Here is a 16605-nt window from a genome sequence, read left to right as displayed (position 1 = left end):
ATAATATAATGGGGTACATGGGAAATTTCTAACATTTAACATTACTTTGAAATCAACCTGTTCACATACTTGCCTCAGAATCATAAGGTTCTGAGGAGTTCAAGTTGTATTTCAGGGATTGAACGTAAAAAAAAAAGAAATCAAGGCTGACATTCCTGTGCAGTACTGAGGTAGCATTGCACTATCAGAAATGCCATTTTTTGGTTAAACAAGACTCCATCTGTCTACTGGAGTGGATGTACAAGATCCTATGGTACAATTCTGAAGAGAAGAAGGGAAGTAATTCCCAGTGTCCTGCCCAACATTAACTCCTCAATCAACATCACATCATGAAAAACATATTATCCAGTCACATTGCTATTTGTGGAAGTTTGCTGAATGCAAATTAGCTACCATGCTTCCTACAGTACAACAATGACTACACATCAAATTTCATTGGCTGTAAAGCACTGAGACATCCAGTGCTCGTGAAAAACACTCCATAAATGCTAGTTTAACAAAATATATATATAGACCTTGCACCTTGTCAAGTGAGATGTAAATGTCAGGATTCTACTGCACTTCTCCAAACTTTTCTTTAATAGTTTAGTAATGAATGGTTCAGCCTGTCAATCTATGTGCATTACCATTTCAATTAGTCTCCACAAACTACTTCATGAACTTCATTCCTGAACAACTGCAAGATGCAAAAGACGGCCACTACCTATGTCAGACACTTTTCACTGAATATGCTAATGGGTCAGTCGCAAGTATTAATCACTAACATAGAAACAATGGAATTTCCTTACATTTATAGTTACCTTGGCAATTAAAAAAAAATAGATTTACCACATCACAAAATACAGAAGAGTTTATATTGACATGATCAACAGTGCTGCAATTATTCCTATACACCCATTTTGTGTACTACCTCCTTCAAGACATCAGTCGCAACATAAGGCCATACTGAGGTCATAAATCATAAACTCAGCTAGTTGACAATAAACCTGTGGTTGATGCTTAAAAGTCTAAAATATCATGATTTCTGCATAAAAGGCTAATTTCAGTAAGGAAGATACAAGGAATAATTCAATTAATTTTCCTTTTTTTACAATTCTAATCAAATATCTATTTTTTGCATACTTTCCGATGTCCACAATACTTTTTTGAAAAACTGATGTGGGGAAGGGATAAAAAAAATCAGCTTATAAAAAAAAAAATGACCACCACCACAAATCCAGTCAACTATGTCTTAAAGCATGCTGCAAGATTAATATCTTAAAATAAAAAAAGTTACGCAGGGCTCACTAGGGAGGCTCAATAAACAGTTAAAAAGGAAAAAAAGCAGTAGGAGATGGGGAAGAAAGCAGCAGCATTTATACAATTTATGTAGGATCAAGTATGCCATTCTAATTAGTCTGGTTTAAACATGTAATGAAATTTCAAAAATCACACTTGTGTTAAGAGGTTAGTACGCTTAAATATTGTAAAATGTGCATATAATTTATTATATGTTAAAATACCATTACTTACTTTAGTCGCCTGCTGGATTATACTGTCCCAGACTTGATTTGGCAGCATCATATATTTTTCTATTAAATGTTCTTGTACTGCCTGGTCAGTCTGAGCACCTATCATATAACCGACCGCTTCATAAAACGTGTGAACCTATTGACAATGAGAACAATAAAATTTATTTTGAACCAGAATTATGCCAAGGTAGGAAAAGGATTTAACTTTGAATTATTTGCATATGAGCCTTTCAATCTACACCTTTTTTATAAACCCTTGAATATCTAAATTTGAAATCTTTTTCAAAACAATGTTTGTAACCTTACCTGCTGTGGTTGAAGATCACAAATTATAGTATTAATATTATTCAGGATCTCATCAATGAATGGCATTACTTCACCAACTTGGACCTGAACAAAGTGTCGACGACATTTTTGTGCAATTTTAATAAAAGTATCACAAGCCATGTCTTGAACTCCATCATGGGTTTCTAAATTCATAAAAATCAAAATTTTAAATTTAAATCTGAATATAGTTAAGGAAAGAAAACTGCAAATGTCTCAAAAGAAAAAAGTTCTGCTCAGCAAAACACAATTACAATTTATTCAGGAACAACAGATTATGCTCATCTTACATTAATACAGAATACTACATCAGGGGCAGATGAAGGGCACGGAATGTCATCTTGCCCAAGTTGGTGTCACCTCAGAACCAAAAGGTTGTTGGAGTTTCAAATCCTACTCTTGGGCTTGATGGTATTTCATAAGCTAACACCAAGCCTAACACCAATGCAAGAGTGTCACATCATCATGGGAGCTATTAAATCAAGATCTCACCTGCCTATCCAGCAGTTCAGAAGAAAATATAAATAGAATGGCACTTTTTATTGCTGCTGTTTAGAACTTGCTGTACATAGAATAGCAGTTAAACGAGTCTGCAAATGTACAGCTGTTCCCCCTCAAAGTAATTATTTGTGCATGAAGTACTTGAGATCTTTCTGTTCTGAACCTGTATACCTGACCAGATAGTCAACAAGTAACCCAATTTGATTTTCTAAATAATTTTTTGCCATTAGCAGTTCTCATTAAATGAGCATAAGACAGATCTGTTTATTTTTTAAATGAATACACCAGCTAAGGCAAATAGTCCATTCCTCTTGCCAAACAAACAACATTCTTCTCTCTTGTAGTTTCAAATAGCACATAAATAGAAACCATAAATTTCTGAATATTATGTTTAACATTAATATTCAATTATGATAGTAACTTAAGCCAGCACTCATGCTTAGAGATTGTAGATGTTAACAGCAGCACTCACCATGACTTTCAGTGCCATTTCAAAAACTATTCAAATTTGTGCAGATTAGATACATGGGGCTGTTCTCCTAATTTACCTCTTCAAACAATATCCAGGAATTCAACTTTAAAATTTAACATCCATTAGATGGAATGCATTAGTACAAATATTAATAGATTCCCTTAGTGCTGAATTTATGATTCAGCAATTAAATTAATCCGATAGCTGCAGGAGAAATGTCTGGTGGATAACAGGACACCACAGGAAAAAGCTCTGAAAAGAGTTGGAACATTCTGAAGTATTATCAATCTGAATTTTTCAGTGTTTTCCATGGAAAATTCTGTCCCAAAAATAAGCAGAGACCATGTTAAAAAAGTGCATTGTATATGGTCTTCAGAAGAAACAAGTTTGATGTGCCAAGTTTTAGTTCTATGCTTATATTACATCTGAGAGTCCCCTTCACTTTCATTTGTGAGCACGGGATCCAACCACTAGGAATACTGGGTATCAGCAATTTTCTTTAAATACACAATTAAAATTTTTCTATCAGACAAACTTACCATGCATAAATTCAAACAGTTTGTTAACCACAGTCTTTAAAAACTTCCAGTGAGCTCTCAAGAAACGTGGGTACTGACCCACAATATACATGATATTTGAAGCAATAATGGCTTTGTTGTCTTTACCCCTTTTCTGTTCGCACAGTCCTAAAAGATCCTATGGAGTTAAAACAATACATATTACAATTTAAATCCAAACAGAAAATTGATGTGACCATGCTTGTCTAGATTTAGACACTGGATTCAAAAGTTTTGCTTGCTAGCAAAAACACTTACTTTATTAGAAGATATGTAGTGTTAATAACTTTTTCCAGTGAAAAAGATGGAAGAGGGGTTAGAAAGCATAGAGTAGGGTATATTAAATAGACACTAAAACCCTTTAAAAAAAGTTGGAGTGGATCATTGAAGGAAAGGCCAGATGAAGAACAACATGCTTAATTCTTTTCTACTTAAAAAATTGCTTTTAATTGTCTTAATTGTCCTTGCACTTAATCACTAAAAGTTAGCATGCAGATACAGCAAATAATTAGGAAGTCAAATAGAATGCTGGCCTTTATTGCATGCTTGCATTGGAGGTAGCACAGAAAAGCTCATTAGGTTGAGTCTTATGAAGAAAGATTGAGCAAGTTGGGCCTATACTCACTGGAGTTTAGAAGAATGAGAGGTGATCTTATTGAAACATAAGATTCTGAGGGGGGCTTGACAGGGTGCATGCTGAGAGGACAATTCCTCTCATGGGGGAACCTAGAACTAGGGAGCACAGTTCAAAAATAAAGGGGTCTCCCATTTAAGATGGAGATGAGGAGGAATTCCTTCTCCCAAAGGGTTGTTAGTCTTTGGAATTCTCTTCCAGAGAGAGTAGTGAAAAGGCTGGTCACTGAACATATTCAAAGCTGCGTTAAGATAGATTTTTGATTCACAAGGGAGTCAAAGGTTAGGGGAGCAAGCAAGAAAGTGCCATTAAGGCCACAATGAGATCAGCCACAATCTCATTGAATGATGGAGCAGGCTCAATGGCCAACTCCTGCTCTTATTTCTTGTTATCTTAAGGGTACTAAATGTATTTAAGAGGAAACTAGATAAGCATGAGGGGGAATGGAAGTCTATCTGATAGGGTATGATGGGAAAGGTGGAAGGAGGCTTGTGTTGATCCTAACCGGTTGGGCTGAATGATATATTTCTGTACTGTAAATTCCACACATTTAAGGGAGTGGGAGGATGGAGGAAACTAAAATGCAATCCTTGGTGATAACACATGTAAACACAAGTTACCCATAGTGTTGTGCTTCTCTAACAGGGTCATACCTAGAAAGCTTTCAACAGAAAAATTAACTGAACAGAAAGATTCTCATGACTACTACTTAATGTAAAGAAGTTGCAGAAACTTCATTTTTTCCACTCCAGAGTTTATCGTTTTGGTATAGGCAACCAGTTTCGGTCTAGTAATTTAGTACCATCATCATGCTGACATCACTATCCTCAGGTCTTGTTAGTTCAATCTAGAACAAAAATCCTCAAAACTCCTCTGCAATAGCTACATCCAACCTTTTAATTTATCATTTTTATTTAAATGAATCATGACTTGTTAATAAAATAGAAGCAAAATACTGTGGATGCTGGAGATAACGTTGAGTCCAAAGAAGAGTCATGCTGGACTGAACCGTTAACTGTTTCTCTTTCCACAGATGCTGCCAGACCTGATGAGTTTTTGCAGAACTTTGTTTATATTTCATGACTTCTTGCTGTTTTTGTCATCTCCCCTCCATTTATGGCTCTTCCCACGGCATTCAGGACCACTGGTCTGGTTGCAGTCACAAAATCAAACTATTGAGCCTCCAGAAACAAAATCTCTCTCTAAGGGGTTATTCGTGGGGTCATTCTTGCTTCAGAGAGCCATTTATAATGCTCTTAATTACTCTTTCTTGCGGCTACCTCACTGTCCTCATCCTGTTAAGGTCTTTATACACAGATTTGAAAACTCCAACCACCTTGGTTTGATTGAATTAAGGGCACAGTACAAGCACATCTAAGACAAAAATCACCTACATCCTTCCCTCTCCATTATTCTGTGGGGTGATCACCTTCAGTGAGGTTTCTGCTTGAAATATTTGTTCTTGCGTATACTGCCGAATGTTCTCCTCAAGCTCAGGTTTCTCTGTTCAAGCAACACAATGCTGACAACTTCAGGAACATGCGCTCCAACTGATTACATCACCCATACTGCTGTATAATTCATACTGCCGCCATCACAAGTCTAGCTCTTGATGCCACTTTTCACCAACTGATGTGCTACTGAAGTGCCAACTCAAAGTAATAATTTCCTATTCAACCAGTGGTATAAATTCAGGTACACTGAGCATTCTGATGTTCTAAATCTCCATACACATAAATCTGGCAAATTTACTCAAAATGTATTGGTGCAGTATTTTGTCCTTGCTTTACTTGTATATATTGTTGTTACCAAACTAAAAACAGTTCCATAAGGTCATCAGAAATATCAATACACTTACTTTTATCACAGTCACCAGAAATCTCTTCTCATCTTCCTCATGCATAGCGCCACTAATTGAGCCAATAGCCCAACAGAGGGTGTTTAGATTCTTCCATGACCATTCAGTACCATTCACTTGGTTGTGAAGTTTGTCAGTCATAATGCGTTCTGTATCTGCATAGTCTAAATGAGTAAGGTACACTGCAAAAGAACAGACAACAATGTGAAATAGTTAACATTACGGTCTCTAAATTTCCTGTGCACAGCACACTTTTCAAAACACAATTTACAGGAATATAAAGACAGTTAGCCCCTTAAGACTGTTCCACTATTCAATGAGTTCATGGCTGATCTGCAACCTAATTCCATCTGCCCACCTTTGCCCCATATACTTCAGTACCTTTTTGGTTAACAAAAATCTATCAACTTCAGTTTTAAAATTAACAAATAGCTTAGCATCAATTGCCATTTGTGGAAGAGTTCCAAACTTCAACCATCCTTTGCCTGCAGAAGTTCTTCCAAACACACTCCTAAAAAGGCTGGGTTTAATTTTTAGACCATGTCCCCTAGTTCCAGACTCCCTCCCCAACCAGTAGAAATAGTTTCTCTCTATCCGCTCCATTTAAAATTTTAATGACTTCAATCAAATCACCCCTTAGTCTTCTAAATTCAAGGGAATTCAACCCTAGTTTGTGTAATCTATGTTATAGTTCTGGTCATTCACTTAATCTATCACTATATGTAATCTTATACCTTCAGCCACAACGCTTCCAGTGCTGCATATTTTTGTGTCATAGCAAATTTAGATATGGGGCTATCATAGTTATTAATAGTGAATCGTTGAGGCCCTAAAACACACCCTTGTCGGAAACCACTAGTCACATTCTGCCAATGACATGGATGATTGGAGCGAGTTATGGTAGCCAGATTTGCTGAGAACACAAAGATAGGTTGGAAAGCAAGTTGTGAAGAGAACACAGTCTGCAAAAGGATATAGACACGTGAGTAAGTGGGCAAAAATTTGGCAGTATAATGCAGGAAAATGAGAGCTTGCCAACTTTGGCATGAAGAATAGAAAAGAAGAATATTAATTAAAGAGTGAGCAACTGCAGTAATCTGTGGTAAAGAGGGATCTGGGTATCCTGGCATATGAATCACAAATAGCTAGCATGCAGGTACAGCAAGTGATTGGGAAGGCAAATAAAATGTTGGTCATTATTGCAAAGGGAATGGTGTAAAAAAGTAGGAAAATGTTGCTACAAATGCGCAAGGTTTTAGTGAGGTTGCATCTGGAGTAATGCGCACAGTTTCAGTCTCATTAAGGAGGGATATAATTGCATTGGAAGCAGTTTAGAGAAGGTTCACTTAGCCGATTCTTGGGATGACAGGGTTGTCTTATGAGGAAAAGCTGAGCAGGCTAGGCCTATACTGATTGCAGTTTAGAAGAATGAGATGATGTTATTGAAACAAGATTCTGTGGGGTCTTGACTGGGTGGATGCTGGGAGAACGGTTTCCCTTGTTGGGGGAGTCTAGAACTAGGGGGCACAGTTTAAAGATAAAGGGTCCCCCACTTAAGATGAATCTGAGGAGGATTTTTTCTCCCAGAGTGTCATTACATTTTGGAATTCTTTTCCCTAGAGAGCAGTGGAGGCTGGGTCATTGAATATATTCAAGGCTGGGTTAAGACAGATTTTTTTTTATTGACAAAGGAGTCGAAGGTTATTGGGTGGGGGGTGGCAGGGGGAGCAGCAGCAAGGCAGGAATGTGAAGTTAAGGCTACACACAGATCAGCCATGATCTGTTTGAATGGTGGGGCAGGCTCAATGGGCCAAATGACCGATCCCTGTTCCTATTCCATATCCTCTTGCAGTTGAACGATGATTATAGGCACGAAAATATGTTGGACAGCAATTACAGCCATCGACTTGCTTAGTTTTAAACAGGTTTAGAGATTTTTAACAATGCCCTAGCTGGAGAAGGAGGAGAAAACCTTACCAAGCGTTTCTCTCATATTTTTATACAAGTTGATGGAGTCTGTATCCTTCATGAATTCTCGCACAACCTCGCCTTGGTCATTTTCCACCACAAGTACCTCTTCTGGTTTGGCCATACGACTGACCATTAAGAGGCGAACCTTTGAGGGATATTATATTATAAGTTTTGCGTGTGGCAATTCAATTATGTGTCATGGATATCAAATCACATGGAATAATCCACATATTTAAAGTTATACTATTTAAAGAGCAATTTTTTTTTTTTGGAAATACAGATATTTTCAAACAACTGAAAGTTCATCTTCATCAGAAGCAGTCCTAAGTATTGTTTCAATAAGCGCTTATATACAATGATGTTGAAAAATATCTTGATCCGGACATTAAAGAAATGTATATATTTCGTAAAAGGGACAATGATTCTAAGTGATGTGACTCCCTCCATAGAAAGGATAAATCTCAATGAACATTACTTAATACTTCTAAGTGCCCAGTGATTAACATTTACTGAAAGAATTGTGCATAGTACAGATTTCCATAAACAACCCCTCAATGCTCACTTTAGACAACACTGGCAAATAAAGTTGTCTTCTCGGAGGAACATCAAAATGCTGACTTCCAGAAAGCACAGGTGATGCAGGTGTTGAGAATGGACTTTCCCTGTAGAGCTCAGAAGCTAAATGGTTCCAATACTCAAGGCAAATTTTGAATATCTCAGTTTCTTCCACTTCAGACACAAGCAACATGTAATGTAGAGCCTGTGGAATAGACACATTTGAATTAAATTCTTTTCTTTCCCCAATTATGCACAATAATTTATACCAACATTATACAAAATACAAAGTAACATTTGCTAAAATTCTCTTACCTCCATAAGAGTTTCTCTCAGATTCAATCGTTTTTCAATAAGCTGCCCATGTTCTTTCAAGAATGTACAAAGAAATAAGCTCAAGTTCTGGATGAAATTCTGTTCATCATCCTTTCCGTTGGCATAAGCCACTCGAATATTGGTGTTCAAAGGAAGCATCTAATATTAAGTTTAGAAAAATTAACTGTTATTACTCCAACATTGAATCACCTACAGTCACAATTTTTTCTACTCAACTGCTTCAAACAAGCTCAAATCCTATCAAATGTAAAGCTTATGAATTGTTTCCAGATAGGTAATAATGTAGTTTGCACAAAACTGCATATGGTGCAGTTAAAATCAGTAAGCTTTCATCCTGGAATAATGCATTGAAATCTCACCGAAGACAGCAAGGTTGGAGGAAATAAAAAGAAAAAAACCAAGAGGAAAATGTAAAAAAAAAAGGTAATTAAGACATTCAAGAGCTGTTTTTCAAATTCTGTTCATTGAACAATAATACCACGGCAAGTTACTGACTATTGCAGTAAATGTAATTCTCAATCAAGTCTTTTGACACACTGATCATTCACCAAAAATCAGCATATTAACCACCCATGGACTTGCAGGACCATGTTGGAGTAAGTTTTGGTCTACTACAACTAACATTTTTATGGCGCACTGACCTCTACCTCGCAGAGGCTGAGTGTCAACTCGCAGACACTTCCTCCTACCTCCCCCTGGTTCATGACCCCACCACTGAACATCAAGCCATTGTTTCCAGGACTGTTACTGACCTCATCTCCTCTGGAGATCTTCCTTCCACAGCTTCCGACCTGATAGTCTCCCAACCTCGGATGGACCGCTTCTACCTCCTACCCAAAATCCACAAACAGGACTGTCCCGGCAGACCGATCGTGTCAGCCTGTTCCTGCCCCACGGAACTCATTTCTTGTTATCTTGACTCCATTGTCTCTCCCCTTGTCCAGTCCCTTCCCACCTACACCCGTGATTCCTCTGACACCCTACATCATATCAACAATTTCCAGTTCCCTGGCCCCAACCGCCTCCTCTTCACCATGGATGTCCAATCCCTCTACACCTCCATCCCCCACTGGGATGGTCTGATGGCTCTCCGCTTCTTCCTCGAACAGAGGCCCGAACAATCCCCATCCACCACCACTCTCCTCTGTCTGGCTGAACTTGTTCTCACACTGAACAATTTCTCCTTAAACTCCTCTCACTTCCTCCAAATAAAAGGTGTGGCTATGGGTACCCGCATGGGCCCCAGTTATGCCTGTCTCTTTATGAGGTACGTGGAACATTCCTTGTTCCAGTCCTACTCTGGCCCCCTTCCACAACTCTTTCTCCGGTACATCGATGATTGCTTCGGTGCTGCTTCATGCTCTCGTCTGGACCTGGAAAAAGTTATTAATTTTGCTTCCAATTTCCACCCCTCCATCATTTTCACATGGTCCATCTCTGACACTTCCCTTCCTTGACCTCTCTGTCTCAATTTCTGGTGATAGACTGTCCACCAATATTCCTTACAAGCCCACCGACTCCCTCAGCTACCTCAACTACAACTCCTCACACCCTGCTTCCTGTAAGGACTCCATCCCATTCTCTCAGTTCCTTCGCCTCCGTCGCATCTGTTCTAATGATGTCACTTTCAAAAACAGTTCCTCTGACATGTCTTCCTTCTTCCTTAACCGAGCTTTTCCACCCACGGTGGTTAACAGGGCCCTCAACCGTGTCCAGCCCATCTCCTGCGCATCCGCCCTCACACCTTCCTCTCCCTCCCAGAAACATGATAGGGACCCCCTTGTCCTCACTTATCACCCCACCAGCCTCCACATTCAAAGGATTATCCTCCGCCATTTCCACCAACTCCAGCATGATGCCACCACCAAACACATCTTCCCTTCACCCCCCTTGGCGGCATTCCGCAAGGATTGTTCCCTCCGGGACACCCTGGTCCACTCCTCCATCACCTCCTACACCTCAACCCCCTCCCACATTACCTTCCCATGCAACCGCAGAAGGTGCAGCACCTGCCCCTTTACTTCCCCTCTCCTCACCATCCAAGGGCCCAAACACCCCTTTCAAGTGAAGCAGCATTTCACTTGCACTTCCCTCAATTTAGACTACTGCATTCGTTGCTCCCAATGTGATTTCCTCTACATTGGAGACACCAAACGCAAACTGGGTGACCGCTTTGCAGAACACCTTCGGTCTGTCTGCAAGCATGACCCAGACCTCCCTGTCACTTGCCATTTTAACACTCCACCCCGCTCTCATGCCCACATGTCTGCCCTTGGCCTGCTGCATTGCTCCAGTGAAGCTCAACGCAAACTGGAGGAATAGCACCTCATCTTCCGACTAGGCACTTTACAGCCTTCCGGACTGAATATTGAGTTCAACAATTTTAGATCATGAACCCTCTCCTCCATCCCCGCCCCCTTTCCAACCCCCCCTCCCCTTTTTTCCCCCAATAATTTATATAAATTTTTCTTTTCCCACCTATTTCCATTATTTTTAAATGTATTTCCATCCATTGTTTTATCTCTACCTTTTAGCCTATTTCGATTCCTTCACTCCACCCCCACTAGGGCTATCTGTATCTTGCTTGTCCTGCTTTCTACCCTTAATTAGCACATTCCTTAGATAATATCACCACCTTCAACACCTCTTTGTCCTTTTGACTATCTCCACCTATCACTGGCCCTCTATCCAGCTCTGCTTGTCCTACCGCCCCTTAAACCAGCTTATATTTCACCTTTCTTCTATTTTTACTTAGTTCTGTTGAAGAGTCATACAGACTAGAAACGTTAACTGTGTTCTTCTCCGCAGATGCTGCCAGACCTGCTGAGTTTTTCCAGGTATTTTTATTTTTGTTTAACATTTTTATTTTTTCAGTTCAGATGATACAAATCTTAAACGAATGTATGAATTAGGAGCAGGAGTAGGCCACTCCACCCTTCAATAAGATCATGGCTGATCTGGTTGTTGTCTCAGCTCCACATTCCCACCTACGCCCGATTAACCTTTCACCCTCTTGCTTATCAAGAATCTATGTACCTCTGCCTTAAAAATATTCAAAGACACTGTTTCCATCGCCTTTTGAGGAAGAGAGCTCCAAAGATTTACGACCCTCAAAAGATTTCTCCTCATCTATCTTAAATGGGTGACCCCTTGTTTTTAAACAGTGATCCCCTAGTTCTAGATTTTCCCACAAGAGGAAACATCCTCTCCATATCCACCTTGTCAAGACTCCTACTTACTGCATTTTAATTCCAGCTTCTGGAGCCAAGAAGCCAATGAAGAAGTGAGGTAGATTGTTCCCCTCTGTACTTAAGAATAGATCCAAGCTTAGGCACATCTTTGTAGTTGAAATGCAAAAACCTTCATTTTACCTTGCCTAAGCACATCTTTAAAAAGTCCCTTTCATTCCACAATCTTTAGTGGCTCTGGCAGCCCACAATATGCTTCTATAAAATACAATTCAAAACATAAGCCCGAAACAAAAATATTCCTATGTAAATTCCATACATTCCTAAATAATATTCCTGAGCCATTCTCTTGTAAAGACACAGACAATACCTATTCCTAGCCTCATTTCCAGGATGACTTTCCACTTTCAATGCAGAGGAAGCACCCTTCCATTCTTCCTTTAACCCCAGACACTGTTCTTTACCACATTCCAATCCCTTGTACTTATTGATCCCACCCCTCCATTCCAATGCCAAGTACTTAATTAAGCATACTCAAAGTTTCTCAGATTCCAACTGTGAAGTATTTATTCAATACTTCTAAATTGCACATTCAAGACACTTATAATCACATACCAGACACATACCTTACATCAACATTTTGTGCTCTTATATTCTTCTTTTGGTCTATATCAATTGGTGAAATTCACCAGGACCAGACTAAAACTTAAAACACTTTTAGAAATGAGTGACAGGGTCCAGAAGCAACATACAGCAAGTGCTACACTAGTTTTTTTAAATAAAATGGTAAGAGAATATTAGAAATAGGAGTAAACCATATGGCCCCTCAATCCTGCTCCATCATTCAATACCACATTGACTTTCTGCCTCAACTCGACTTTCTCACCCATTCCCCATATTCCTTGGTTCCCTGAAAGATCAAATGTTTATCTATTCCAACCTTGAATATGCTCAACGATGGAGCATCCACAACCTTCTGAGGTAGAGAATTCCAACTGTCGAGTGGAAAAAATTTCTAATCAAATTATCACCCTATCCCAGCTAAGGGAAACGAGAAACAACAGCGCCTACTCTGTCAAACCACTTTAGAATCTTGTATGCTTCAAAGAGATCCCCCCCTCCCATTCTTCTAAACTTGAGAGTATAGACACAATTTACTCGGCCTCTAATCATGGAACAACCCTCTCATCCCAGGAACCAATCTACTGAACCTTCACTGTACTGCCAAGGCAAGTGTATATCTTTCCACAGATATGTAGAACAAAACTGTGCACAGTACTCCAGGTGTGGAAAGCCCTATACAATTGTAGAAAGACTTCCTCCTTATCTCTGTACTCCAACACTTGGAGGCCAGCAAGCCATTTGTCTACTTAATTACCTCCGCCACTGAAGTGGGGGAGGTAATGTTTCCACCCGATAGTTCGTTTGCCTGTAAACAATATATCTCAAAAACTAATGGGTGGATTTCAACAAAGCTTGGTACAGAGATAGGGCATGGCCCAAGGAAGAACTGATCAGTTTTTGGCAAGGACGGGAAAACAAACCCTGGAACTTGTAAAAAAAAAAGTTAACTTTGGGAGATAGGGCAAATTAATTTTTCTTAAGGATGTTGTGGGTTGTTTCAGCTACTGTGGTGAAATTTGTCACAGCTGTCAAAATGTGAGCAGAGTTTTCAGAGCAGAATGCTGGATATGGATTGGCCTGAAACCACAGTGAGATGGAAGCTCTTTGAATATCAATGGTCAAAAGTTTCATGCCTTAAAATATTCTGCTTTTCTATTCCAATTGCCAAAGTGAATAGCCTCACACTTCCCCATATTACTGCACATCTGCCATCTGATCCACTCACTTCCACTGTATCTCTTTGCAGCCTCTGCATCCCCCTCATGCTTATGTTTTCACCAAGCTTTGTATTGTCAGCCAACTTAAATACATTACCCATGGTCTCTTTGTTTAAGTTATTAGAGATAAATAGCTGAGGTTCCAGCACTGATCCTTGAAGCACTCTATCAGTCACATGATGCCAACTTGAAAATGCCTTGTTTATTCTACTGTTTCTTGTCCATTAATAAATCCTGCATTCATGCTAACATATTACCCCTAAGTCCATGAATCCATATCTTGCATATCAACCTTTTGCATAGCACTATATCCTCAACACAACCTTGGTTCTATTGTCCTTGCAAACTACCATTCCATCTCCAACCTCCCTCTCCTATGTCCCTGAACATGTTGTTGCCTCCCAAATCTGTTCCCATCTTTCCCAGAACTCCACGTTTGAATTGCTCCAATCACCCTGCCACCGAACTAATACAGCTCTCAAAGTCACAAATGACATCCTATGTCACTATGACAAAGGTAAAACTATCTCTCTTCGTCCTAGCTGCAGCCTTTGACATGGTTGACCACACCATCCTCCTCCAATACCTCTCCACTATTATCCAGCTGGGTGGGACTGCTCACTGCTCTCACCTGTGCTAATGTTAGCTATCTAATCACAGACAAAGAATCACTTGCAATGGCTTTTCTTCCTGCTCCCGTACTGCTACCTCTGGTGTTCCCCAAGGGTTTATTGCTAATCTGTACGCTGCTCCAAAAACAATGCTAGTTTTCACATATACACCAACAACACCCAGCTCTAATTCATCCTCTCCTCCCTCAACTCCTCCGCTGTTGTTAAAATTATCAGACTGCTTAGCAACATCCAGCGCCAGATGACAGCTTTCCTCCAATTAAATATTGGGAAGACTGAAGCCATTGTTTTCAGTCCCATTGCAAACTCCATTCCCTAGTCACAAATTTCACCCCTCCCCCTAGCAACAATCTGAGATTAAGCCAGTCTGTTCACAAACTTGGTGTCACAATTGATCCTAAGCTTCTGATCTAACTCCAGCCATCATCAAGACCACTTATTTCCACCTCTGTAGCATCACTCAACTTTGCCCATCTCAGCTCATCTGCTGCTGAAACCCTCGTTCATGCCTTCATTACCTCTAGAATCAACTATACCAACGCACTCCTGGCTGGTCTCCCATATTCTATCCTCCATTAACTCAAGGTCATCTACCCATGTCTTAACATGCTGCAAGTCCCATTCCCCTGTGCTCACTGACCCACATTGATTCACTGGCTCCCAGATAGCCAATTTAAAATTCTCACCCTTGATTTCAAATCCCTCCTTGGCCTCGGCCCTCCTCATCTTTGCAATCTCCTCCAACTGACAACCCAGCAGGATATCGGAGTGCCTCTAAATTCTGGCCTCTTATGCATTCCCGATTATAACTGCTCCATCATTAGTGGCCATACCTGCAGTTGCCTAGACCCCAAAGTTTTGGAATGCCATTTCATCTCTCTGCCTCCATACCTCATTTTTCTTAGAAAGACTGTTTTTAATAGTTTTCTCACTGATGGGTAAATTGAAGCCAGATCTACAGCTTTATTTATATATATGCAAATTAATGGAAACATTGATTTAAGCTTTACAGTGCCCGAAGGTTGTCTAGTAAGCAATGTGACCCATGAGGAAAAAGGCTTGGATATTAAAGTACACTGTTCCTGTACTGGTTTTGATATTAGTATCTGGAGATTCAGAGAGAGCACAGTACTAGAATTACTGCTTTCACAAAGTTGCGGGGTGGGTTTTGGAAGGAGTGGTTGAAATACCTGTTTCAGTTGTATCATTGTTAATGTAAAGAGAGTAACAAACTGTTCTTCATACTGGCTGACGCTCACTCCAGCTATCTCTGTCAGGCACTTCAGAGTTACATTTCTGAACATGGGCACATTCAGAAACTAAAAGGAAAAGCAGCATGTTATTCTGTTTTGCCTACATTTGCTTAAAGAATCTTCTGCAGATCCTGAAAATAAAGAATGCACATACCTTATAGATCAGTGTACTAATTAATTTAGTTTCAAAGATATATCCAAGTGGAATCCAGTTCAAGAATCTCAGCAATGTTTCCAAGGTTGCTTGAACAAGAGGTGCATTTTGTGAGTTTTCCTACAGCCAAAAAAAACCACAAAAGCTTGAGCTGAAGTCTGCCTGAACTAATGAAAAAAGGCAGATTTAAAAATTGAAATTTCTTACTTACCATGACAAACTGGCACAGCTGGAATATCTGAGAGAATTCATTGCACATGCTGTAAAGAAACAAGAAGTCACTAATTAAGTACCTGGAATAACTTGAAACACACAGAACAAAGTTGGCTTGAATAAAAAAAAAATCCAAGTTATACCTGTCCTTCAGATGTTTTGCTTTAACTTGAGTCATCTGCCCACTGGAGAAATCAAACACCTCCTCACTCAGCAATTTAAGAATAATCATGTTGTTCTGACACAAGCTCTCACTAGTTCTACTTGCACCTACAATGTCACTGATGAATGTGGGCCAGTGTTTTGGCCATTCCTGTTTGAGTATCTGTGTAAATAACCATACGTTATTAAAGATTTAGTGCAAGATAGCTTAAAAAGGTAAGATGGTCAATATTTTCCTCCATCAGTTACTGCAGCTGCTCCACATTAGCAAACATTGAGACATAGAAGTGCAAACATTCTGATACCTCTGACCGGCCTGAATTTTATAATCCTTAGATTATAAAACTGATCAAAGTGTTGCTTGTCTAGAAGTGCAGGATCCCTGTTAATCTCATCTCAAAGCTAGGTTCAATCTCATTTAGACATTTGCAATCAATGTAGTG

At 39.6% G+C, this 16605-nt stretch overlaps 1 protein-coding gene across 4 annotated transcripts in view; it reads right to left on the bottom strand.

Moving 5' to 3' along the window:
• LOC144689645 (exportin-1) overlaps nt 1–16605 on the bottom strand; it is a 60921-nt gene that overhangs the window by 27245 nt on the left and 17071 nt on the right. For all 4 annotated transcript variants that reach the window (XM_078556888.1, XM_078556891.1, XM_078556889.1 and 1 more), the window contains 11 exons: nt 16144–16325; nt 15999–16047; nt 15788–15907; nt 15571–15699; nt 8699–8857; nt 8391–8588; nt 7835–7973; nt 5858–6039; nt 3348–3504; nt 1818–1981; nt 1513–1647 (listed from right to left, as the gene is read on the bottom strand). In XM_078556888.1, the coding sequence (XP_078413014.1) occupies nt 1513–1647; nt 1818–1981; nt 3348–3504; nt 5858–6039; nt 7835–7973; nt 8391–8588; nt 8699–8857; nt 15571–15699; nt 15788–15907; nt 15999–16047; nt 16144–16325 (1614 nt within the window). The remainder of the gene's footprint in view (nt 1–1512; nt 1648–1817; nt 1982–3347; nt 3505–5857; nt 6040–7834; nt 7974–8390; nt 8589–8698; nt 8858–15570; nt 15700–15787; nt 15908–15998; nt 16048–16143; nt 16326–16605) is intronic.

This window comes from Cetorhinus maximus, chromosome 14, assembly GCF_964194155.1.
Source record: "Cetorhinus maximus chromosome 14, sCetMax3.hap1.1, whole genome shotgun sequence".
Taxonomy (NCBI): Eukaryota; Metazoa; Chordata; class Chondrichthyes; order Lamniformes; family Cetorhinidae; genus Cetorhinus; species Cetorhinus maximus.
Note: the sequence above shows the minus strand (reverse complement) of the source record. Positions and strands in the feature narration are given on the sequence as shown.